At 34.3% G+C, this 25,526-nt stretch overlaps 4 protein-coding genes across 6 annotated transcripts; 1 reads left to right on the plus strand and 3 right to left on the minus strand.

The window, feature by feature from the left end:
• Window positions 1-1,529: 1,529 nt before the first annotated feature.
• On the plus strand, window positions 1,530-5,438 carry LOC114367420 (NAC domain-containing protein 86-like). Its single transcript, XM_028324599.1, has 3 exons — window positions 1,530-1,842; window positions 2,263-2,540; window positions 4,826-5,438. Exons 1-3 carry the CDS (start codon window positions 1,602-1,604, stop codon window positions 5,102-5,104), a joined length of 798 nt encoding a protein of 265 aa, XP_028180400.1. The 5' UTR covers window positions 1,530-1,601; the 3' UTR covers window positions 5,105-5,438.
• Window positions 5,439-9,235: 3,797 nt separating this feature from the next.
• On the minus strand, window positions 9,236-13,462 carry LOC114367427. Of its 3 annotated transcripts, XR_003657194.1 has the most exons (6): window positions 13,087-13,461; window positions 12,874-12,972; window positions 12,415-12,745; window positions 11,692-11,826; window positions 9,619-9,725; window positions 9,236-9,508 (listed from the first exon to the last, which is right to left on the minus strand). XR_003657194.1 is itself a non-coding variant. In XM_028324606.1 (5 exons), exons 1-5 carry the CDS (start codon window positions 13,326-13,328, stop codon window positions 9,669-9,671), a joined length of 864 nt encoding a protein of 287 aa, XP_028180407.1. In that variant the 5' UTR covers window positions 13,329-13,461; the 3' UTR covers window positions 9,236-9,668. The 3 variants fall into 3 exon arrangements, 2 of the variants coding, with proteins under 2 accessions (XP_028180407.1, XP_028180408.1); XM_028324606.1 differs by having other exon boundaries at window positions 9,236-9,725; XM_028324607.1 differs by lacking the exons at window positions 9,236-9,508; window positions 9,619-9,725 and adding an exon at window positions 10,776-11,424 and having other exon boundaries at window positions 13,087-13,462.
• Window positions 13,463-19,208: 5,746 nt separating this feature from the next.
• Window positions 19,209-20,015, minus strand: LOC114368457. The gene has a single exon (XM_028325720.1). The coding sequence runs from the start codon at window positions 20,013-20,015 to the stop codon at window positions 19,209-19,211; it is 807 nt and encodes a 268-aa protein (XP_028181521.1).
• Window positions 20,016-23,332: 3,317 nt separating this feature from the next.
• On the minus strand, window positions 23,333-23,692 carry LOC114368458 (phosphopantothenoylcysteine decarboxylase-like). Its single transcript, XM_028325721.1, has one exon. It carries the CDS (start codon window positions 23,690-23,692, stop codon window positions 23,333-23,335), a length of 360 nt encoding a protein of 119 aa, XP_028181522.1.
• Between the last annotated feature and the right edge of the window lie 1,834 nt (window positions 23,693-25,526).

Consider the following 25,526-nt stretch of genomic DNA (forward strand, 5'->3'; position numbering starts at 1 on the left):
TGTAAGAAGATATATATAAATTTTTACTCATAGGAGATATTCTTGTTTCATGAATTTTTTTTTTCGCGTCTTCTATCAGGACCAAATATTAATAAAACATGATAAAAACATGATATTATGTTTTTTTTTTCCAAAAATAAAATATATCTAGGATTAATTTTTTTTCTTACATAATAACAAAAGTAAGATAATATTTTCGGTCTTATATTTTTTAGAATAACTAAATAGTACGTGTAACAAAAGCACATACTAGATTGAAATACAACGTTTGTTTTTGTCGTTAATAACTGAAACTACTAAACTCATGCTTATTTTACGGGAATTGAATCCTATTCTTTATTTACAACATTAATTACAATTAAGATATTGAGATTTGAAGTGTTGGAAATCTTAGGTTGTGATGGTACCAACATGATCTTTGATGTGTATATATATTCTCAGGACATGTAACTGTAAGTGTGGGAAATTAGTCATTACTAGATATTCTTCTGAGACAGCCAAACAGGTTCTCGATGCACCGCATGTCTTATGTAAAGTTTCTCAGCCTAACTAGCAAACTATTGTACTACTTAAATACCTGTTTGCCTTATAGTCTATTCCTCTCACTACACACGTTTCAAGGTAAACTTTATGATTGTGATTAATTTAAAAAATCCTTATTGCACTGAATGATTCAAAATTATTTCTATAAAACCAATTTTACTTAACTCGATCCAAAATACATACCGACATAGTGTGGTATATATAGTAAACAAATAAAGCTCTTTAAGTATATAATTAAGAGTTTGATCTTTAAATATGTGTGTATAGAACAATAGTATTTATTAAAGGAAGTTAGCCATTTGAGTCAAATACTAATTTCTTGAAATACAGTGATCTATTTAGCATGTAGCATAGCATCCTGAAAGTTTAAGCTAAAAAACAAAATTGCATTTCATAGAACAAAGAAGCATGACAAATGTTGAAAGAGAATGATACATGCATCAGCATATGGATCATTTCCGGAAAAAACTAACAATTTCAATAAACTGCAGCTTTAGCATCATGGATATCAAAATCAATTTAATTGTTTCAATCATCATCACACAACTGTGTTAAGGCGTATTATTCAATAATTAAATAAACAACGACCAGGACAGGGTGTTATATACTAAGCTAGCTAGTTTAGTAGTATTATTTAAATTGCTACGTTATTTAAATTATATATCAACCTATCTTCTGCTTCTAAAAAGTTTGCTGTGTCTGCTTGTATTACTGATTGGCTGACCAAGATACATTTAATTAGTTTATAATTTGAACTCTAAAGATCCCTCCCTCTATAGGCCAATGACTAGCCAGTCTTCTTTTGTTTCAAAACGTTCTCACAAAAGAAAGAAAAAGACCATCAATTAAAGTATATATATTAAGGAAAGCAATGGATTATGGAGGATTTGTATGATTTAAATGGAAGTACCTACATACAAGGAAGTATATATTATCAAGTGATAGGGAAAAGGCTTGTATCAAACGTTATGCCAGAATCTGTAAAATCTGTAAAAGAAAAAGAGAGAAAAAAACTCAAAGATAAGGAACTTTGGTTCCTTTAGCTCTATTTTTAAGCAATGATGGTTGTGATGAGTGAAAACACTTTCTTTAGCAGAAGCTACAATAAGAAGAGAAAGAAGGGAAGAAGAGAAGAAAAAAAAATGTCACCGGTTGGATTACCACCTGGCTTTAGGTTCCATCCAACCGATGAAGAGCTTGTCAACTATTATCTCAAGAGAAAGATCAATGGCCAAGAAATTGAACTTGATATCATTCCTGAAGTTGATCTCTACAAATGTGAACCATGGGAATTAGCAGGTTTTCTTCTTCTTCTTCTTCCTATAACTACCCTTCGATTCTTCCGAATACTTTGTTTCTCCTATTTGTCATTCATCCATTTAATTAATTACCTATAACTCCCATTTGGCTTGCACATTCACAATTTTCATTTTCCAATATCATGCTAGAAATTGTGTTTGCCATTTATCTAGTTATAATATATTAATTAAGTGCCACATTAGGATAGGTACGTAATCTATATGGAAAAACTCTACCCACTAGCTATATCTTTGGAGGATCATGTATGTGCTTTATTTACTATTTGCATTTTCTTCATATTACTATTATTTTGATGCACTATATATATAACCTACATTAATTTTCAATTAAGCAAAGTTGTTTGACTAATTTGCTGATTTTGGTGGAACATTTTTTTTATTTATTGTTTTGCATGGTTAGAGAAATCATTTTTGCCAAGTAGAGACCCAGAGTGGTATTTTTTTGGACCCCGGGATAGGAAATACCCGAATGGGTTTAGGACAAATAGAGCAACTCGTGCAGGGTACTGGAAGTCCACTGGGAAAGACAGAAGAGTTTCATGCCAAAGCAGACCTATTGGCATGAAGAAGACTTTGGTGTACTATAGAGGCAGAGCTCCTCAAGGGATCAGAACTGACTGGGTAATGCATGAGTATCGCCTTGATGACAAAGAGTGTGAAGACACCACTGGATTACAGGTATATTATATATTCGAACCAATATTAATATTAATATATTAACAATGATACATCCACACTTCTTGTATTTTTTTTATTTTTTCTTCATGTGACGTCATATCTGATAAGAAACAAGGAGACAAGACCTTAATCCTTGTGGCCATCTCTTCCCTTGGCTTATCAATTCCTTTCGAATTGTGGCTCCTTTCTTATCAATATTACTTGATTTAAACTAGCATCTGGTGTCCACAAAACATTATTCTAAATAGATATATGATAGCACTATATTGTAAAGCTTTTAATTAATGCCTACTCACTCAATAAAAAATGATTAAAAAAAGACCGGAAAAACAGTGTGAAGAGATAAACAGTCATCAGTTGTCATAATCAAGTGATATTAGTTAAGGTTAGTTTTAAAAATGGTTATTTCTTAAAAAAATGCATTACCAATTATGCAACTTGTGAAGTCACTTTGTCATGTCATGTTGTACATATTCACAAGGCAGTCAAAACTCCTTTTATTATTATTATTATTATGAAAATCAATAGTTGTCCACTTTAAGTTTAAATTCTTTTTTATTCTAACTTCTGCAATCAAGTGATATTAGTTAAGGTTAGTTTTAAAAATGGTTATTTCTTAAAAAAATGCATTACCAATTATGCAACTTGTGAAGTCACTTTGTCATGTCATGTTGTACATATTCACAAGGCAGTCAAAACTCCTTTTATTATTATTATTATTATGAAAATCAATAGTTGTCCACTTTAAGTTTAAATTCTTTTTTATTCTAACTTCTGCAATCAATGGAGTGAAATAAGCTAAGAACTGGAGATGATTTTGAGGCCTTGGAGAATGAGGGAATGGCAGGTGGATGTGGTACATGAGTATGGCGAATTAGTTAGTTACACCTTCCAAATTAGCTTTACAAGTCACATCTTAGAAAAGTAAATGTTTTTGTTGTCTTTAAAACTAGCCTCTGGTGCCCACCTGACCCTTTACACACTTGTCATCGCATATTTGAACTAAAAAGAATGAAGTTCGATGCTTAAGGTAGTGACAAAAGCATTTTTCATTGATTATTTTCAGCCCCTCTTTTACACCAAAGACAAGAAGGAGAAAAAAAAGATAGATAAGCTTTAGTTCCATATTCCCATGATGATCGGTTAATCAGAGTCACACTAGAAGCACAGTGAGAATAGAACTTGAAACTGTAGAAATAAATGAAGCACATGAGAGACATTGTACATGTTTGGACAGTAGAAGAACGTGAAAATTGCATGGCATGCATGGAAAGCCTTAACTTTCGTAGGAGCTTTATTCCTTCTCTCTCGTTACTTTATGTTGTTTATAGTAGGTACTCTATAAATGTATGGCTGACATATTCTTTACTTGTGTTACTCTAATACCTCTAAAATGACAAAGTTCTACACCTTGTCCTTTCTTTATTATAATGCATGTAAAATAGAATATATAATGTAATGAGACAAAAGAACTATCCTGCTTATGATCCATATCCCTTCTTGATTAAAATTCTTTAGTTATTGGTGTCATTGTCAATTGTCATTATTATCTCTTCAACCTTCTTATTATTCCTGATCCAGAAATTATTAGATTCTACAAGCCATCAAAGCTTGTGCATCTCATAAAGCATCTACAATTCTCCCATCACTTTCATTCTATGTCGGTCACTTTATACTTTATTCCTAAACACCAAAACAGACTAATAGGTACCATACTATACCCCAGAAATTTTGCAAATAATTAAAATAAATAAAAAGGAGAGGGATGGTACCAGTCAATTATACCAAACAAATATTCGTTATAAGTAAATGTCTAAGCCAGGATGTGGCAACCGGGTCATGATGATTAATTTTAGCATGTAATTTAGCAATGTAATTAACATAATATATGTTCCACCCTTTTAGTAACCTAAAAGTGTCCACTTGATTAGGATACAGTAGCAGCATTATTAATATATTCTTAATAAGAAACATGGACAAAACATTCAGCGGTCTTTGAATCTTTATGTCACGACTTGTTCAGAGATTGTCTTTTATATATGGTTTTAACTACCACATTGTATGTGTAGATCCGTTTAGGCCTCAATTTTTGACTGCACTGCTTTAATTGATAATTTCAAATGTAGGCTAAAAGACAAAAAGCAATTGGTAGCTAGGAAAATCGTACACTATCATTCTTTGCGTTACTTTAGGCTTCATTAGTTTATATAAACCCAAAAGAGAAAAAGTGTCACCAACAAAAGTCCAAATGAAGTTCCTTTCACACTAGTTAAACTATCTTGCAGGATACTTATGCATTGTGTCGTGTGTTCAAGAAAAATGGAATCTGTTCTGATATTGAAGAGCAAGGACAATGTAATATATCACTAATTGAAAGCTCCCAAACCATAATTAATGAGTGTGAAACCATGTCACCTGACATACCAGGGGCATCATCATCATGCTTGGAAGAGGAGGACAAAGATGATTCATGGATGCAGTTCATTACAGAAGATGCATGGTATTCTTCTAATGCAGCAATGGTTGGTAGTGAAGAAGTGTCACATGTTACATTTACAAACTAATATATTTTGAAGATCTAATGGCAGGCCAGATTGGTGGTGAATAACTTGGGAGCTGGATATATATATATATATATACATACATTTCATCATATAATAAAATATTTATACCTTTGCCATATAACTGTTATTAAGAGATTTAACTTTTGTTTTTCTGATTATTATTATACTTAATTGGTGAGGATGGTTTGGTTTGTTTTGGTTTGGTGGGCTTGTTAATTAGGGTCATATTATAGCATTGATTTTATACATTTTTGTACTAACCTCTATCTCGAGGTGATCCGGGTGTTATTTGTGGAATAAATATAAATCAAAACTCAAGTGTCAATTAGTTTCATCATGTTTTTTCATTGGGAGAAGGAATTTTAGCAGTGAAAGGCAGTTGAATGTATAATTAACTATGTTAAGCTTGTTTTACCAAAATTTTAGACAGTGTTTACTCAAGTAATTTTTAAACTACAATTTTACGCAGTCAAGACTAACATTAAGAAAATTTTAATCAAATGAAATCTTTTGATGATTGCAGAGACTATTCAAACATGCTTTTAAATTACATAAAAAATTAACAACAACATTGATACCCAATAAATAGTTAAGAGAGAATTGCAAAGTAGAGTAACTGATAGAACTATTAAAACATTTCACGCAGCTTTGCAATGTGAGCAGCATACAGAACATGTGTAACTGTAAACTCCTTCATGTTCCCACATGTCAAGTGCAAAAATCCAATTACACCTTCCATTATTCAAATTCATCAGCTATTAGCATGAAAGAGCTGGCATTTTTCAATGTCCATCACCTCCAAATTCCTAACAAAAGAGAAAAAGATAACTGGTACAAGTATAACTAACAAGAGTCACATAGAAGATACAATTAGCAATTTGATAAAGGAACAACCTGAGAGATAGGTGTGGTATCTTCATTCTCCACACTCCTCAGACTTATTTTTAGCCTTTGGTCATTTTCAACCTCTGGTACTTTATCACAACAGCACCAATACTCCTAAAAGTAAAAATAAACGTATAGCAAAGATGAGTAATCAATAAGAAAACAGTAAACTTTGTTTGCAAAAGTTGTAATAAATGATTTGGTGAAGATGATACAAATATTTTGTTTTGATTTTCCACTAATTATGGCACTTCAATCATCTCATCCTTTTTCTTTTGTATCATAGTTGAGTTTCATGGTTTAATTTTCTGTGTATACACATTGTATGTATGAACAGATTCTTATATTTTATATTCAGAGTTAAGGAATATGATAAGATGGTATTTAATTTCAAGAAATTGATTATATAGATTTTTGGTCCATGCAATTGCAAGATCACAATATGTATAAACATGTTAAAACAAGTTTTGAACCACTAAGTTAATGATAGAATGAACTGGAAATATCATGTTTGAGTTCCATCAGTAAAATTCTCTTATAATATCCTGCAAGCAATTCTATACTTTCTTAATTGTCTACTCCTTTACAAATTCCAGATATATATCCTAAAAAATTTGAAATTTATTCATCAATCTGATTTTAAGTAAATCATTTTCCAATGAGAAACTATTAGTTCAAAGAAATGACTATTGTACTTCAAAAAAAAAAAAAAGGCTGTGATTATGTGATAGGAAAGGAACTGAATTTCCTTTGGACAGTGATCTGATTACAAAGGTAATACACGGAAAGTTTGGAAATTGAGAATGAAAAAGAAACAGACCAGGGAAGGAAAACTTCTCTGCCCTGTGGCAATAACCACCCCAAAAAAATTATTACCAACCTATCTCATTTCCCCTTTCCCCTTGTATCCCACACAACCTTTAACTTAGCCGCAATTCTTTTCACACTTGTTGCCATATATGCAGTTTGTGATAGCTAGCTTACATGAATCCCTGCTTTGGTTGCCCTTATTTATATAGCCATATAGGAGTGCCTAACAATAATACAATAGAATTATGTTGGCAATCCTTTTGCTGTCACAAAGTTAATTTCCATGAAACAGATTTATTGACAGATTTCTATAAAGGTTTAATTAGTTATTTGGTTCTTATAATTACAAAACTTTCTTTTCGTATACTTTAAACATTCCATTTTACTCTAGGCACATACCATTTTTTAATCCCTTTTACTCCATACCAATATCATTTTAATCTCTTTTAATCCCTTCAGGGTTTAAAAATAATATATACAGGGACTAAAAAAAATTGTTAAAAATAAATTACTAAATAAAAAGTAATTATTGATTACAAATCGAATATCTAAAAGTTGCTTATGATTTCTGTCTCCGAAACTGATTGCAAGAGACTAAATGATGAATGGCACAGTAAAGATAAAAGTGGCAGGAGTTATTTCCACACCATTGTGGAAGAGTGCAGAAATATTCGAGAGAAGAATCCTTGCACGAGGCCTTTCATTCACCAAGAGACAAGGAAAATCAAGTGGACATTCATATTTCAAATGATGTAATGGATTCCAATGTCATTCAATAAAACCAGTTTTTCCACTGCAAAAAAAATAAAATAAAATCAACAGGATGATCCTTCAAGGCTTCACTGCTTCACGCTCACGCACCAGCCAAATTGCTTGCAGTTTCTTATACACATGCAGCCAAGTTGCCAAATTTTAGGGAGCTATCTGAAATAGTTTTGCTAAGAGCACCACTCTTCTTCATATTTTTTTACAGGCATCACACTCATTCATTAATTTTAAATTTTTTTAAAAAGGCAGAGATGCTGATGGTGATGATGACGGGTAACAATAATTGAAATCTTTTATAAATTAATTTTTATTTGATAATTTTTTTTAAAATTTATTGGTCAGATGAAGTTTTAGTTTAAATTTTAATTTAGATCTTTTATTTTAATCTAAGAGATTTTGTCATTTTCAATATCACACAAGACTAACTTATTTGTTAATTTTTAAGTAATTGTTATTTTAATTTTATTAATTATATATCAGAAATATTCTTATTTTAATCATTAATTTTCATTAAATGTTTTAAAGTAGGAAAATTAAAATGCATATTAATGTAATTTTAAAACCTTAATGTTGTTTACTCAATACACTTTTATTCATACATTTAGTTATCCAAATTAAATTTATTATTTTAAATAATTAAATAAAAACTAAAATCATGCATATTATACAACCAACAAGATATTTTGCAAATAATTTATATTTATAAATCTTATATTTGATACTAAAAAATATACTAAATACATATATTTGTTAACACCTAATATTATCCAATTTTTTCTCATTTATTTTATTTATTCACTATTTATTGTATTTTGTTCTTGGTTTTATTTCATCAAAGAAAAATATTTGCAATGGTTTTATTCTTTTTATTAAAATAAATGAGAAAATAGAGGAACCAAAAGAAAAAGAGAAAACAACAAACTCATCCTTTTTTTTCATCACATAACCCATATTTTAATTTACATTCAAATATTATAAGTCCACCTCCTAATCAAGATCTAACTCACCCAAGAACCATCCATATCTCAAGTTCCAACTTAAGTCTCCTTGATATAAACCTTAGAAAGTACATATCTTGACGAATAGGCAGACCATTTAAGTAGTTGAACATCAACTTTACATCTCATTTTTTACTAATGTTTGACAAATCATTTTAGTTAGTTTCTAATTTTTTTTACTAGTTAAAAAACTTGTTTAATGATTTGATAAACAAATATTTTTAAATAGCTTCTAACATTTTTAAAATGCTACTTGAAGTAACATTTTTTAAATGTTAACTTCTAATTTTTATATTTTATTTATTTTTATCCTTAAAATACTTATTCTATTTTTCATTACCTTTTTAAATGTTATTTATATCATTTTACATTTTTCAACTATTTTAAAAGTGAGTTTTTCAGCCAATTTTTCCAACCATAACCTTTATTGGATTCAAACTCGTCTTAGTGCTTCTAATCTCAATTAACTGCCGATTTTATGTGCGGCTCCACAAAGAAAGAAAGAGAACCCTCCACTTGACAGCACAAGTCTCAACTTGATTATAACAACATTTTTCAAAAATAGAACAAGGAAGAGAAGAGGGAGATTTTAGACACACGGTGTTTAGTCAAGTAATTTTGAAATCGTTGATTTCTAATGCTACAAATGTTACATGGACAAGGCTTGACATTATCCAAATAAATCTATAGATGATTGGAGAGACTATTCAAACATTATTTTACATTGCATAATAGAATAAATAACTACATTGATACCCAAAAAATAGTTAAGAGAATTGCATAATACAGTAATTGATAGAACTATCTAAAGATTTCACACTACACAACATCATGTATACTCCTTCATCTCTCCATGTCAAGTGAAAAAAATCCAATCATACCTTCCATTGTTCAAATTCATCTGCTGTTAACATGAAAGAGCTTGCATTTCGATGTCCCCCACCTCCAAATTCCGAACAGAAGAGAAAAAGATTTTAGGTACGACTTACGAGTATAACTAACAAGAGTCACATTGACGATGCAATTATGAGCACAATTTGATAAAGAAACAACCTGAGAGATAGGCGTGGTATCTTCATTCTCCACACTCCTCAGACTTATTTTTAGCCTTTGATCATTTTCAAGATCTGGTACATTATACACAAAAGCACCAATACCCCCTACAAGTAAAAAATTGGTATACGATTTCAAGAAATTGATCATATAGATTCTTGGTCAATGCATTTGCAAGATCACAAGATGTATGAACATGTGAAACAAGCTTTAAACCACTAAGTGAACAATAGAATGGACTGGAAATTCATGTTTGAGTTCCATCAAGAGTCCCTTATAAATCCTGAAAGTAAATCTATACTGTCTTAATTATCTGCTCCTTTAGAAATTCTGGATATATTCTTAATTATCCGCTGATTTCAACTAAGTCATTCTCCAATGCATAACTATCTGTTCAAACCAATGAATTTTGTACTTGAAATAAATTAGGCAGTCATTATATGACAGAAACTGATTTTACTATTTAATGGAGAAAATACTCAAACAACAGTGATCCAATTACAATGATAATATGCACTATGCTGAAAGTATAGAAATTGAGAATGAAAATAAACAAATCAGAGAAGGAAAACTTCTCTGCCATGTGGCAATAGCCTCCCCAAAATTACCAAATGACTGCCTATCCAAGAACTACTCAGCCTCTAACTTTATCACAATGTTTTCAATACTTATTTCCACTTATGCAAGTTTGTCATAGCCTACATAATTCCCTTTGCTGCCCTTGCCCATTATAGGAGTGCCTAACCATAAAACTACAGAATTATTGAAATTTTGAGTTTTTACTGCATATGCATCTATTTCTATTCTTTAATTTTTTTCCCCACTTTTTCCCCACCCCCACTCTCAGCTTCATCTTCCTTTTCCTTTTATTCTCAGAACACCTTCATAGATAATAAAGGAAAGAGTTCTATAAAATCCCTTGTTTTCATCCTGTAGAAAGCCCAGATTCAGAATTTGAAAATCCTTTCGCTATTACACAGTTACTCTCTCCGTCCCTAATTAGAAGACCCTTTTAACTAATTCAAGTCCCTTAAGAAAAATAGTTAGTTTAGTTAATCACATTAGATTTGTCAATTATTTGTACAATCATTCCAAAATTGTCCTTTTCTTATTTCTCTATCCACTTGATTGTTTCTCATTAATGTTTGGAGAGACAAAAATTAAGTAAGGGTATATAGGAAAAAAAATAATTAATACATCTAAAATTAAAAAAGGATCGTATAAAAAGGGACAGACAATTTTTTGAAAAGGATCTTATAATTAGGGATAGAGGGAGTAATTCCTAGGAGGAAATACATACCTAGTCATATAAATTAATTTCTGAACTCAATCAAATTAACACATCGCCCTTGTTGTTGAAGATCTCATATTGACTAGTGATATGACTAAAATAGTGTATATATGTAAGGGACAATCCTCACCCTACGTCTTTGAATTTGAATTCGGACCAAATTCAATCCCAAAAGGTAACTCAAGATAAGAGTTGCTCCTCACATATATACATTATTTTGGCTATATCACTAGTCAAGAGTGAATGAGGAATCTCCAACACTCACCTCAATATGCTTCTCAATAAAGTTTTGTTAGGGAGAAGAGGGAAAGAAGAAAAACTTTAAATTTCTACCGCATAACCTCTGTAATACTACAACTAGGATATATCACTAAGTAAGGGATTTTCCAAGAACTCAAATGGAAAATAACAGCAATATGATTTAACTAACAGTGACAAGAAAATTAAACGAACAAACCTCAAATTCATTTTCTGGCTTTTAGTAGCTAATTGATGTCCTAATTCACTTCTCAACTCTGAAAAAACAGTATCCACATTGACAGCCTAGAAATACAGATAGTTGAAAACAACAACATTTTCATTTGTTCCCTCCTTCTAACCAAGATAAGGGTGTCACAAAACACACCAAAGACTCAACATATGTATTAGAAATTAGCGGATACATGCATAACCAAAATTGCAGATTGACGGTTTCAAGAAATTTGACTGCAAAAGCAAGGCATAGAAGGAAGGAGGAGAGGAAGTAGAAGGATTTTAAAAGAAGGGAAAAACAACCATATTACCAGGCAATGACCAAATTCAGCATTCCCAAGGGCAATTTCATATGACTTCCTGAGATATTCATCGATTAATTTTTGCTTGTCTGATAAGCTCAGCTTGCCTTTACTAATAATATTATCCAAGTCTAGTGAAAGCAACTGCCATAATTCACAAGATTGTCAGTTATTTCAACTATATGCATAAAGGAAGAACAAACAATGTCAGTTCATCTCATTATCTTGGTGGCATCTATCCTGCATTCACTTATTATCCCAGCCACATTTTAAGTGTAAAACAAAGAACTATCCCTCCTACTGAGGCAGTGAAAATTTATGCCAGCTACTTACTGTAAATAAAGTAGAATCGCCACAATGAACTCATGGACAAAGTTATAGCAGAAAACAAGGGAGAAAAACATCTTCAAGCAACTTATCAATGCGCATGTTCAATTAGACAACAGTAATACAAACTCGAATAATATTAATAATTAATAATGACAATAATAATAAGAGTTTAATTTTGATACACTGTTAGCATAAAGATTTTCACACTATAAACCAATTTATCAGAAACATGACTTTTAATGAAATTATTACAAAAGTCAACAATTTTGAATTATATGACAATCCATGATTGAATAACAACGTAAAAATCCTTTACCTTGTTAAGTGTATTCCAATCAAATTCTAATGATAAAGCAGAAAGGCTGGTAAAAACAATGTAAGGCAAAAAGAGCAAGCAATTACCTGATCAAACAAGGAAGGGTTTTTCCTGGCATCAAATTCAATGTTCAAATCCTTCAAACCGCTTCCAAAAGCTTTGCTGTTTGGGAATCTCCACCTCCAAAGGTCCCCATCTTCAGTATACAGAAAAAGTTGCCTGACACGCTCAAATTCTTCGTGCACTGACGGGTGCTTAACCGCAACATCAGGACTCAAAATCTTATCTTTGAAGTAATCAAAAGCAATAGTAGCCCCACTCCTCTCCATGTCAATAACCTTAACCACATTCTCACCAAGCGAAGCCTCATTGCCTAGCATCTCAAGGGCACTCTTGTGATGGTCCAAAACAATTACCCTACACCCCAAGAAAACAACACAACACAAAGATAACTAAATCCTATAATAATGCTTCCAAGAAAAAGAAAAAAAAATTCAAAAAATGCATCTTGAGAATAGGAAAACAGAAATAATGAAAGTAAACACCTTGGAACTTTGGTGGAGATTTCCTGAACAAAACCATCAGGCCCCACAAAATCTAAGAGATAAAGATCACCAATTTCATTCAGAGGAAGATCTTCAGCACTGAAAATTGCAATCCAAGACAAAAAAAGAATATATACATGAATAAAAAAGCATAGCAATGATTGAAAGCAAAATGGAAGGGTACAAAGAGTAGATACTGAATGAGGCAAAAACCTGAGGGGGTTGTAGACAGTGTTGGGAAAAAAAAGAGGGGATAATAATGAAGTGGCCTTAAAGTAAAGGTGTGCAGCAAGGGCAGCAAAAACACCATCAAGACAAGGGTAGAGGTAAAGTATAGCTGGTGAACAATGATTATTGTTATTGTTGTTGTTACCCTTGTTCTTCATACTCATGTTAATGGCATTGGAGATGCTGTTGTTGTTGTTGTTGTGCAGTTTGGCTTGTGACAGCAACATGGTGCAAGTTCTATTTGTGTTCTGTTGGATTGTAAAATCATTTACTGACTAGGCTTTTTTAGGAAGAGGATCTGGTGCAGTTTGAGAGTAACTGCACAAGGTGCGGTTTCTCTATCCAATGGTTGTTGTTTAACTTTCAGTTTTTGAAATTTTGTGTATAATAAAATTGGGGTATTTTTTATGGCTAGGATTGTGTGCCGTGGGTAAGTATATACATTTACGCAAGTTGTGATCAGATAGATTCCGTTAGGGATTCAGAGACGGCACTTTCAAATAGCAAAGAGATAAGGACAGTTCTTTCCTTATTTAGGACTCTCTCTCTCTTTTTTATCATTTAATTAATAATAATACAATGAACCAGTTATTTATGACTATAGTAAATTACTTGTCGGATGATAAATTTTATATTGGTAAGATTTATTTTAGATTTCTGATTTTTTCGTCTCTCATCCAATAAATTATAAAAAAATATATGATCAAAATTATTAATTTTTAAAACATAAGATTAAGACTAATGTTAATTAAAAAATAGGGGTGCAAAATATATCTTATTCATTTTATTTTCAAGGTAATTAGGGATTCGAGAAAGAATTATACATATTTTTTACTAAATTTTATTGATATTTCTATAAATTTAATTAGAATACACCAATGAGTTGTTATGTATAATAAATTTATTAAATTTTATGATTATTATTTAAAAAGTTTTATAAATTTCTAATTGGTTAACAGGATAAATAAAGCATTACGCCTGTTATAGAAAAGTTACTTATTTTTATTAGAAATTTTAATTGCTATATATGTGAGAGCAGGGGTGGAATCACGTTTAGGGGAGGGGCCGTGGCCCCCTCTGGTTTTTTCTTCTTCTAAATTTCAAGTTCAATAGATTATTACTTATTATACTTACATAATTATAGAATTCCCTAATAATAGAATTCACTATTGTTTTAAAGAAATCTGATCTAAAAATTATTATTGACTAAATTTTGTTATTATATAATATTTTTGTGTATGTTACTTATAATATGTCTTTATTTGTTAATTTTTTTAAAAATTATCAAATTAATCAAAATTTTATCTATTATATAAAAAAACAATCTTATCTTCTTTTAGAAAATCTTATTTAAATACTATATTTTATCACAGTTTAGTTACTATAGTAACTTAGGATCTTATGTTCTCAAATGATACCCAAATATATCCTTACAAGTTTCAGTCAAAAAATTTGTCTGTAGAGATCAGTAATAAAGGATTTACAACACTAAGTATAAAATAACTATACCCTTTTTGATAATAATTAAGCAACTCATAATATATAAGCAATTCTATCCAATTTAATGACAGTTGTAAGTGACAAATAAAAATAAATTTTCTAAAAACTTGTCATTATTGTCCTCCCTAATTTTTGATCCTGGGGTTCGCCCTTGATTATAAATTAGTTTTTATTTCTTGACTCTTTAAATTATAAAATTAATAGTAATTCTATGTTTTTGTAAAAAAAAACTATCTGAATTTTATATTTTATTAATTCATCATTATATTTTCAGTTTTTATATATTTATATATTATATTTGCTAAATAATTTTTTTATGATTGTTTTCCTGTCAACCAAGTCTAAATCCGCCCCCGTGTGAGAGATTTTCCATTAAGGAAAGATTGTATCCTTTTGTAAAAGGACATGTCTATTTATGAGAACATGCCAGTATACAAGAAATTCTTTTATGAAAATATTTGTCTATTTATGAAAAAATATAAATATAAATATAAATATAAAATATTGTATCTTTTAAATGTAAAAGTATGTAATTTTTCATGAAAGGATGTGTTTTTTTGAAAAGTTGTATCTCATTTTTATTATCATTTTAATATTTTAATTGTTATGCAAGTGTGACATTTTCCAATTAATGAAAGGTTCTATTTTTTTTTAAAAAAAGCATACGTCTATTAAAAAAAAACATTCAAGTAAGAATTGTTATATCCTTTCGTGAAAATACATGTTTACTCATGAAAAGGTTTAAGTATGATTTATGAAAGTGTGTATTTTTTTATGAAAACATTTATGATTTCTTTGCAAATAGTAAAATGGGGGTGCAAACAGTAAAACAAAGGCTGATGGGCTTGAAGGCCCAGCCGCTCTTAGCGCCTTCTTCTTGGCTGCTGTTGGCACGCGTTTAGCGTCATGGTTGCGCGCTTAGCGCGTTTGTTAAAGTCATGAGCGCGCTTAGCGCCTCGGTGCATCGTGTTCCATCTGTTGTCTGGGCAGGATTAGCGTGCTCCCCTTTCTTCTCGAAGTTGCCTGTTCTCGCTAAGCCTCTTTGTAGGGCATAGTGTGATGGTACCTACAAATCATTTTGGCAACAATACAAATTCCAAATCTTACCTCTTTTTGTGAAAATTGCGTGAAAGGACTAGGAAGGTGAGTATGTTCGCAGGAAAACGCAGAGAAAGAGTGCAAAGGGAGTAAGAATGCGCAGGAGAGGGGAAAGGGAGAAAAATTGATGTCGCTGTAATTTAAAAACGAGCAGAGGGAAGTTGAGGGGTTGGGCAGTTTCGAAATTGCCCAACAGTTATGGTATACGCGCTTAGCACGCAGGAGCCGCTAAGCCCACCAAGGGAAGCGTCCCTTGGTATTCCCTCCCTTAAAAAAATTTTAAAATTTAAAACATACCTGGGCGCTCAGCGGGTGTACGTGCTAAGCGCGGATGACATCATGTGCGCGCTTAGCGCCTATATGCGCGCTAAGCGCGTGGCTTTGTGTAGCCCACTCCTTTTCTGTTGTTCGCGCCCCTACTGCTGTTGTTTGCACCTATTGGGCTATTTTTTTTTTTTTCAGGATTACAGAAAAATGACTACATTTGTACAAAATATGTTGGGTTGCCTCCTAGCCAACTCTTAGTTTATTGTCTTTAGCTAGACACTAGGCTTCCTTCAAGGGTCATTCAAGTAGATGATGGTATTCAATCTCTCTAGTTGTCCACCATTATAGACCTTTAAGCGCTGTCCATTGACGATCCATTTCTTCTCAAAATTCTCTTCTCTAGGGTCTACCAACTCAACTGCTCCATGAGGTCTTACTTCTTTGATTATGAACGACCCTGACCACTTGGATTTCAGCTTACCTGGGAATAGCCTTAGCCTTGAGTTAAAGAGTAATACCTGCTGTCCTGGCTGGAATTCTTTCCTCTGTAGCTTCTTATCATGATATGCCTACATTTTTTGCTTATAGATTCTGGATGACTTGTAGGTGTTTAGTCTCATTTCTTCCAATTCCAGCAACTGTAATTTCCTCTTTTCTCCGCATGCATTATCATCGAAGTTGAGCAATTTGAGAGCCTAATATGCTTTGTGCTTCAACTCCACTAGTAAGTGACATGCCTTCCCATACACTAGCTGAAATGGTGATAAGTCGATGGGAGTCTTGAATGTTGTCCTGTAGGCCCAAAGAGTATCATCGAGCTTCAAGGCCCAATCCTTTCTTGATGATGCAACTGTCTTCTCAAAGATTCGCTTGAGCTCTCTATTGGAAATTTCTACTTGGCTGTTTGTCTGAGGGTGATAAGGCGTCGCCACCTTATGTCTTACATTCTAGTGCTCTAGGACTCTCCTCAACTGATTATTGCAAAAATGTGTTCCCCCATCGCTAATCAAGGCTCGTGGGACTCCAAAACGGGAAAAAATGTTCTTCTTTAGAAATTTTATCACCACCTCGGCATTGTCTTTTGGAGTGGCTATGGCCTCTACCCATTTGGAAACGTAATCCACAGCTACCAGGATATAGACATTCCCGTATGAAGAAGGAAGAGGCCCCATGAAGTGAATGCCCCAACAATAAAAAATCTCTGCCTCCATGATGTTCTGTAGGGGCATCTCATTGCTTCGAGAAATCCCCCCTGTTCTCTGGCATTTATCACAACAACGCACAAACTCGTAAGCATTTTTAAAAATAGAGGGCCAGAAAAAACCTGATTGTAGCACTTTTGCTACTGTTTTGTCCCCACTGTGGTGACCGCCATAGGGTGAACTGTGGCAGTGCCAAATAATGCTTCGTGCTTCCTCATTTGTGATGCATCTCCTCAATAGATTATTAGCCCCTGCTTTGAACAAATGAGGATCATCCCACACATAGAAGCGGGCATCATGCAAGAATTTCTTCCTCTGACTCCAATTAAATTCTTTTGGAATGATTCCCGTGGCTTTGTAGCTAGCCATGTCCGCAAACCAAGGTCTGGTGGCAACCTGCAAAAGAAGCTCATTAAGAAATTCTCCTTTTACCTCTAGTTCTTCCTTGGTGATTTCTTCATTCTTTAATCGGGATAGGTGATCGAATACCACATTCTCGGATCCTTTATTGTCCTTGATGATGATGTCAAATTCTTATATCAGTAGGACCCATTTGATCAACCTCGACTTAGAGTCTGTCTTGGAAAGCAGGTGCTTAATGGCAGCATGATCTCTGAAAATGGTGACCCTCGACCCTATCAAATAAGACCTGAATTTCTCCAAGGCAAAGACAATGCTAGCATCTCCTTTTCTGTGGTGGCATAATTCAGTTGTGCATCATTAAGGACCTTGCTAACATAATAGATGACGTGAAATACCTTGTCATGCCTCTGTCCCATAACTGCCCCCACTGCATAATTGCTGGCATCACACATTAATTCAAAGACTTTACTCCAGTCTGGTGCAATCATGACTGGTGCAGTAGTGAGCTTATTCTTCAGCGTCTGAAATGCTGCTATCAAACTTAAAAACCACGTCCTTATTTAGCAGATTGCTTAAGGGCTTTGCAATCTTCGAGAATTCCTTGATGAATCTCCTGCAAAAACCTGCATGCCCTAGGAAACTTCTGACGCCTTTGACATTCAGTGGTGGTGGCAACTTCTCAATGACATCTATCTTTGCCCAATCAACCTCAATCCTTCTAGCTAAGATCTTGTGGCCCAGGACTATGCCCTCCCGAACCATGAAATGACACTTTTCCGAGTTTAGTACCAAGTTAGTCTCTACGCACCTTTGTAGTACCATCTCCAGGTTCTTCAAGAAGCTGTCAAATGAGGGTCCAAAAACCGAGAAGTCGTCCATGAATACCTCAAAGCTTTTCTCCACCATGTCTGAAAAAATGGCCAGCATGCACCTCTGAAATGTGGCTGGTGCATTACATAACCTGAATGGCATCCTTCTATAAGCAAAGACAAGGGCATGTAAAGGCCATCTTCTCCTGATCTCTGGGGTCCACCGCGATCTGGTTGTAACCTGAGTATCCATCCAAGAAACAGTAATATGCCTGTCCTGCAAGCCTCTCCAACATCTGATCCATAAAAAGTAAGGGAAAGTGATCCTTCCTTGTGGCTTCATTCAGCTTGCGGTAATCGATGCATATTTGCCAGCAATGACAGTTCATGTAGGTATCAAGTCATTCCTTTCATTTCGTACGACTGTCATTCTGCCTTTCTTAGGAACCACCTGTATTGGACTTACCTAAGCACTGTCAGAGATGGGGTATATGAGCCCAGCCTCCAGAAGTTTGAGCACCTTTTTTCTTACCTCTTCCTTCATTGTTGGGTTCAATCGTCTTTGGGGTTGTCGGACTGGCTTGCAATCGTCTTCCATCATTATCCTGTGCATGCAGTAAGCAGGGTTGATTCCTTTGAGATTCGATATGTGCCACCCAATTGCTTCCTTGTGTTTCTTCAGAATGTCTACCAACATGTTTTATTCTTCTTTTGTGAGTGCATTACTGATCACTACAGGTTTAGCGTCATCTTCCTCTAGGAACACATACTTCAGATGATTGGGCAATATCTTCAACTCTACCTTCTTCTTCTCGGACGGAGCCTCCTTCTTTAGTGTCTCAAAATCGGCTTCTCCCTCAAGAATACTTTATTGTCGATCCAAGTCTTCCAAGCAAGCCTTCAGATCTTCTTCCTCTTCACTGGTTAGGCAGTCCAACGCATTTACCATGGCTTTTTCCAACAAAGTCTGTGGTGTCTCGAGAATATTGACGTCTTCTTTATCAATCTCCTCCACTCTGAAGCACTTCCAACCCTCTTGTGGGTACTTCAATGCCTTGAAAAGGTCAAAGGTTATCTTTTGATTGTCAATACTCAACTCTAAGTTTCCATTCCCCATGTCCACCACACAGTTGGCAATCAGCATGAAGGGTCTGCCTAGGATAAAGGGAATCTCTGTGTCTTCTTCGATATCCATGATAACAAAGTCCACCGGAAAAGTGAAGTGGTGTACCTTGACCAGGACATCTTCTACCACCCCGTATGGTCTTGTGATTGAGCGGTCCGACAGTTGAAGCGTCATCTTAGTGGGATTTATCTTCAAGTTTCCAATTCTTTTGCACATCGATAAAGGCATCAGATTGATACTTGCCCCCAGACCAATGAGGGCCTTATCTACCGCTTCCTTCCCTATGGTACAAGGGATGGTGACACTTTCGGGGTCCTTGAATTTCTTGGGTAGCTTCCTCTGGATTATTGCACTGCAATTGCCCCTTACCACAATATTTTCATTGTTAATATACTTCCCTTTCTTGGTGAGGATGTCTTTCATAAATTTGGAGTAGAGAGGGGGCATCTGCTGTAAGGCTTCCCCGAACGACATTGTGATTTGTAGCCCTTTGAATATTTCCAAGAAACGCTTGAAGTAGCACTCCTTGTTCTTCCTGGTGGGTGCCATAGGATATGGGAGATCCTGTAGGGGGGGTGGCTAGTGATTCTTCCTTCTTGGCCTCTCGTGCTATCTGACACTTGATCTTAGGAGGTGAAACCTCCTTCTCTTCTTCCTCTGCCTCTTTCTCTTCTTCTTTCTTCTCTGTCCTTCATTCCTCTAACTGGTCTTCTTCTTCTGCCTTACCCTCTTCCTATGCTCTTTTCTAGCCTCGGGTCAACACTGCCTTGCATTCTTCCTTTGGGTTCTTTTCTATGTTAGCCCCAAAAGTTCTAGTGGGCCGTTCGGCTTTTTCTTGAGCCAATTGGCCCATTTGAACCTCCAGATTCTGAATGGTTGCGTCCATGCTTTTTTGATGTGACCTTGTCTCCTAGATGAATTGCAACAGCAGTTCCTCTATGTTGGTAGGTTTCTCCTGCTGATTCGGACCCTGGCTGGGATGCTGGTACAATGGCTGGTTCCTGTGCTCCTCGTATTGATTTCCTTGATTCCTCCAGGTTGAGCCTTGTGTGAAGTTTCATCCATGATTGAATCCCGATGGCCCGTGATTAAATCCTGTTGCCCCCTGATTGAATCCAGACAGATTTCTCTGGTTGTAGCCTTGGAATTCGTGGTGATGTGGTATGCCCATGTAATTTACTTCTTGAGAGGGATCTTGTTGGACTGCACATTGTCCAGGCTCATGTGTCCCTCCACATGTGAGGCATCCTTTTACATGCATAACAGAAGAGTGGGAAGAACTTACCGCTTGTAATTGTTAAGGCAACTTGCTGAGGGTTTCTGTGAGGGCTTCTATTTGTCTGGTCAACAACTTGTTTTGTGCCAGAGTTGCGTCTTGCGTGGTGAGCTCCAAGAGGCTTCTTTTTGTTGGGACATAAGTGCGATCACGAAGGATGGCTTGATCACTAGCCGCCATATTCTCGATGAGCTCCATCGTTTCTTCAGGTGTCTTCAGCTTGATCTTACCTCCTGCGGTGCATCTAGTAGCTGCTTCGATTGAGGTCGCAGGCCATCTATGAAGATGTTTAGCTGTACCGGCTCATTGTATCCGTGTGTTGGTGTTTTTCTTAGCAACCCATGGAAACGGTCTAGCACTTCACTGAGGGGTTCATCTGGAAATTGATGGAAAGAAGAAATCTCCATCTTCCCTTCAGCGGTCTTTGATTCTGGGAAGTATTTCTTTAAGAATTTTTCTACAACCTCTTCCCATGTTCTTAAGCTGTTGTCTTTGAAGGAAAGCAACCATCTTTTTTCCTCTCTTGCTAGTGAAAAGGAGAAGAGGTTAAGGCATACTGCATCTTCTGGAACTCCGACTATCTTGACGGTGTTGCATATCTCTATGTATGAGGCTAGATGAGCGTATGGATCTTCATTTGGGAGACCATGAAAGAGGTTCCCCTGAATCATCTGAATAAGAGAGTGAGGGTAGGAGATATTGGTCACTTGGACTTCCGGCTTTGCAATACTTGTGAAGAATTGAGGGGTGACGGTACTACAGAAGTCCTCTAGTGTGACTCTTCGTGCCAGCTCCCCGTCCATCTGAGTGTGATCTGGAGAAGGAGGAGATGAGGTGTAACTGCTTCTTTCTGTGTCCTACTCCCTTCTTCTTCTTGCAGCGTTGTTACGTCGGCAAGTAGCTTTAATTTCTAAATTAATGGGAACAACGTCTACAGAATAATTCTAAGGAAAACAATTTTTCCTCCTGAGTTTCCTCTACCTAAGCCACTTTGGTTTCCTCTTCCTCCTCTGGAAGCATAATTCTAAGGAAAATCATTTTTCCTATAACATCTATCGATAGTATGATTATCTATATCACAGTAGGTGCACATATTTCCTGATTTAAATGAGTTGGTGTTAACTGCATTAATCAGACTAGTTTTTCCCATTATATCATTACTTGCAAGTTATCTCTCTTGATGAATAGCATATGAGAAGACCTTAGCTATGCTAGGCAAGGGATCCATCATCAATACATTGGATCTAACAGTATTAAACTTATCATTTAGACCTCTGAGGAACTGCATAACCCGATCTTGTTTCTTTCTCTCCATAACTCTAGTAAGAGCATTACACACACACACACACTTTGGATAACATGAACAAACTGGATCATTTTCCAATTCATCCCAAATAATATGCAATTTTGTAAAGTAATCAATTATATATTGATCACCTTGTTTGATAGATGGCATGTCCTGCTACAATTATGAAATTCTCAGCAAATCCCCTTGTGAATACCTCGGCCTCAAATACTTCAATATGACTCATGCATCATCCATCCAAAGAATGTTATGTTTAATCGAAGGTGAGACTGAGTGAACAAGCCAATCAACCACCATATTATTGCACCTCTTCCAAGTTGTATGAAGTGTACGGTTTTATGCATATCCTTTAATGGATCTGTTGACAAATTTAACTTTATTTTTGGCACTTAATGCAGTAAGCATTGATCGACTCCACAAAGTGTAATTTGTTGAATCAAGAATTGGAGAAACCAGTGCAGTTGCTAGATTTTCTCCTGGATGAAGATAGTATGGGTTGTGGATATTCAAAGATTGATCTTGCGAAGATGAATTGGTATTCATGATGAAAAAATTGAAAGAAAACTCTAGAAGAAGCAAGAGCAGAGAGTTTCGCAACATAACTCTTCAATGGAAGAGCTCTGATACCACCATAAACCTCATGCATGTCGTGGATATTGAAGAGAGAAATTGATATTGAAGGGAATGAATTAGCTCACAAAGATGGTTATTACAGTTGAGCATATAGTTAGTTGTAAGGGTAACTAACTCATAACCAACTATAACTAACTCAGCTAACTCTAGTTACATAGAAACTAACAAACTAAGCAAACTCTAGTTACATAACGATTCATGCTAAGACACATGGCCAAGAAAAAGGCTATCTTGAGTCCTACTGGTAAAGAAAATGGATTCTTGAATCAGCTTTGTTGGATGAAGATAAGTTCACATCTGGGATGTGTATTTTAAGTTTGATATACGAAATAAAATATGAGTTGTCCAATCCTCATTCAACGGTTCCAATCAAGTGATTGTGTGAATGTGCTAAATGTGTGACTCCTACAACTAATTGTTACGGTGTAGGACTAGTCTTTACAACAATAGCAACAAGGTATTCTCTGTTACATAGATGATACGATGTCATTCCAAATCATAGTAATAAAAATTGCATTCTCTCTCTCCAACACAAACACATTGTACTCAACAACAGAGAAGCTAGATTCAAATCCAGGCATGATGATTAGGAACATATATAATAGATTATTCATCTCATGACAATGCAGATAGAAAAAAATTAAAAACCACTCAAGTTTGATTAATTACCTTGCTAAGAGTATTTGCTGACAATGGAGCAATGACCATGATTTCAGCCCAATTACAGAGCTCAATGTGAAGCATAGGATCACCTAGCTTTTTCCAAGTTCTCCAATCTTTCTCATCACGATATACAGTTACATCCTGGGGAAGTGTTTGTTCATCAATAAAACGCAAAGCTGATTTTATGAGAACTACCTTCACCACTGCCCATTCTGCAAAACTACGGCAAACATTTCCAAATTTTACTGCACAAACACTTCCACAAGCAGCAAGCAGAACCCGAGGCTTCTCTGCCATAGCTTTTGCCTTGGCTCTTAAGTCAGCTCTTCTTGCCCCAGAGGAATCCATCACCAACAGATTTCAACAATATCTATGTCCACATTAATGCAAAGTAGTATTAGAAAACCAATCATCACATTCACACATGCACGGCTCAAAAACTCTTATTATCATATTCAACACTAAATAACTATTGGAGATTTTCATCCCTTGAGAATGGAACAGTTTAGACTTTAGGCCATATCAAGACAAAGGAAACACTTTCATCAAACAAAAGGGAGTACATAAGAATACCGTACTACCTCTAGATGAAGGGAAAACAAAGATCAATTCATTTTTGTTGCATAATCATAATCACAGCCTCACAAATACGTAAAAAACATAAATCATTTATCAGGAATGAGAAATCATGAGTTGTTTCTGACGAGTTTAGATGGGAATCATATAAAGTATAAGCTGGTTCACGTTAACAACACCTACAAATTAAAGTTACAAACTTTTAAGCACACAAGATTTCAACTAGAGGGAGAGAGAGACCGTCTCAGTCAGAGGCTTCATACTTTTTAAGTTCAGCTTGAAGATCAAGAATTTCTCTCACGTTCTTGTTTCTAAAAAAAAAGAAAAGGAAAAAAAATGTCAGAAATTGAATCAGATACAAAGGAAGCATACGGTTGATGACTTATTTCTAGTTTCTATTATCCATACATGAAAAAAAAATGATATTAAACACAAAGAAAGATATAACATAACAAAACAGAAAGAACATAGTTGAGTTGAGTCCATGACAAACCAAAGAAGATTTGCTTGCACATGGAAATGAAAAGAAATCAACATTTGACACCTTTTAGCACATTTTCAGAAACAATAATTCATGATCACAAAATGAAGAGATAAAACAGAATCTTGAAAGAGAAGAAACCATTCTCTCATACACACGACACACAAAAAGAAGTGCATGACGACCCATGATTGAAAAAAAAGATTTTGAAGCATTGAACACTGATGGGGTGATCCAGAATTCACCATGCACCAAATGATGCAAAACTAAATGGAAGGAAAAAAAGAAAAGAAACAAAAATGAAAGAAAGTGAAGAAGAAGTTCCATCACCTTGCGAGTATGTATCTCTGACGAACTTTCTTTCCCTTTACCGCTGCAATGAGAATCAGAACAAGAACACAGACGAAACAGTTTCAAGAATTTTGAATTCTCTCAGCTCAGAGGAAGCTATGGAATAAGACTTCATTTTATTCACTCAATTTGTGAGCTGGCTCTAACTGAATTTGTCTTTTAAATAAAACAAATAAATGAATTCAACTCCCCCCGAATAAGTTAGTCTCTAAACATTTACAACTTATTACTATTTTGTTATATATTTTACAACTTATTGTTATAGTCTTTCTAAGTTACATTATATATTCCTTTAATTAGGACTTTCAATTTAGTCCCTAAATGATATACGTGACGTATATTACTATGTTCAATTGAAAAATTTGACTATGTAATTATGCCAGTATAAGAATAAACAGTGCATTAGAGTAATTTATACCACATTAAATTAATAAACCAATAGAACATAATGAAAGAGAAACTCAATTTATTTGCAAATCTAACAATAATAAAACACTTATTACAATAGATTATTGTTTCATTATAACAACAAAAACTATCGATCACTATATATTTTTTTGGGGGGACATGTTGATCACTATATATATATATATATATATATGTACAACAAGATTTATTTATTATTAATTATTTATTTGTTTTAGTACAGATTTTATATGTTTGTTACTCGGTCAATCATTTATGATGAGATTTTTTTATTTTTACTTAAGTATTTTTACTCAATTAAAAATATCATATTATTTTTACTTTTTTCTATTGTTTCTGTGGTAAATT

This window comes from Glycine soja, chromosome 9 (genome assembly GCF_004193775.1).
Source record: "Glycine soja cultivar W05 chromosome 9, ASM419377v2, whole genome shotgun sequence".
Lineage (NCBI taxonomy): Eukaryota > Viridiplantae > Streptophyta > Magnoliopsida > Fabales > Fabaceae > Glycine > Glycine soja.

What these genes read in the sequence shown, in the direction of transcription:
- LOC114367420 (XM_028324599.1), top strand. Translation starts at nt 1,602, where the DNA reads ATGATGGTTGTGATGAGTGAAAACACTTTCTTTAGCAGAAGCTACAAT. An exon ending in TGAACCATGGGAATTAGCAG is followed by an intron (nt 1,843 to 2,262) that starts GTTTTCTTCTTC and finishes TTGCATGGTTAG; the next exon opens with AGAAATCATTTTTGCCAAGT. An exon ending in AAGACACCACTGGATTACAG is followed by an intron (nt 2,541 to 4,825) that starts GTATATTATATA and finishes ACTATCTTGCAG; the next exon opens with GATACTTATGCATTGTGTCG.
- LOC114368457 (XM_028325720.1), bottom strand. Translation starts at nt 20,015, where the DNA reads ATGGCACCCACCAGGAAGAACAAGGAGTGCTACTTCAAGCGTTTCTTG.
- LOC114367427 (XM_028324606.1), bottom strand. Translation starts at nt 13,328, where the DNA reads ATGTTGCTGTCACAAGCCAAACTGCACAACAACAACAACAACAGCATC. An exon ending in ATCTCCACCAAAGTTCCAAG is followed by an intron (nt 12,746 to 12,873) that starts GTGTTTACTTTC and finishes CTTGGGGTGTAG; the next exon opens with GGTAATTGTTTTGGACCATC. An exon ending in ACCCTTCCTTGTTTGATCAG is followed by an intron (nt 11,827 to 12,414) that starts GTAATTGCTTGC and finishes GAATTATGGCAG; the next exon opens with TTGCTTTCACTAGACTTGGA.
- LOC114368458 (XM_028325721.1), bottom strand. Translation starts at nt 23,692, where the DNA reads ATGGATTCCTCTGGGGCAAGAAGAGCTGACTTAAGAGCCAAGGCAAAA.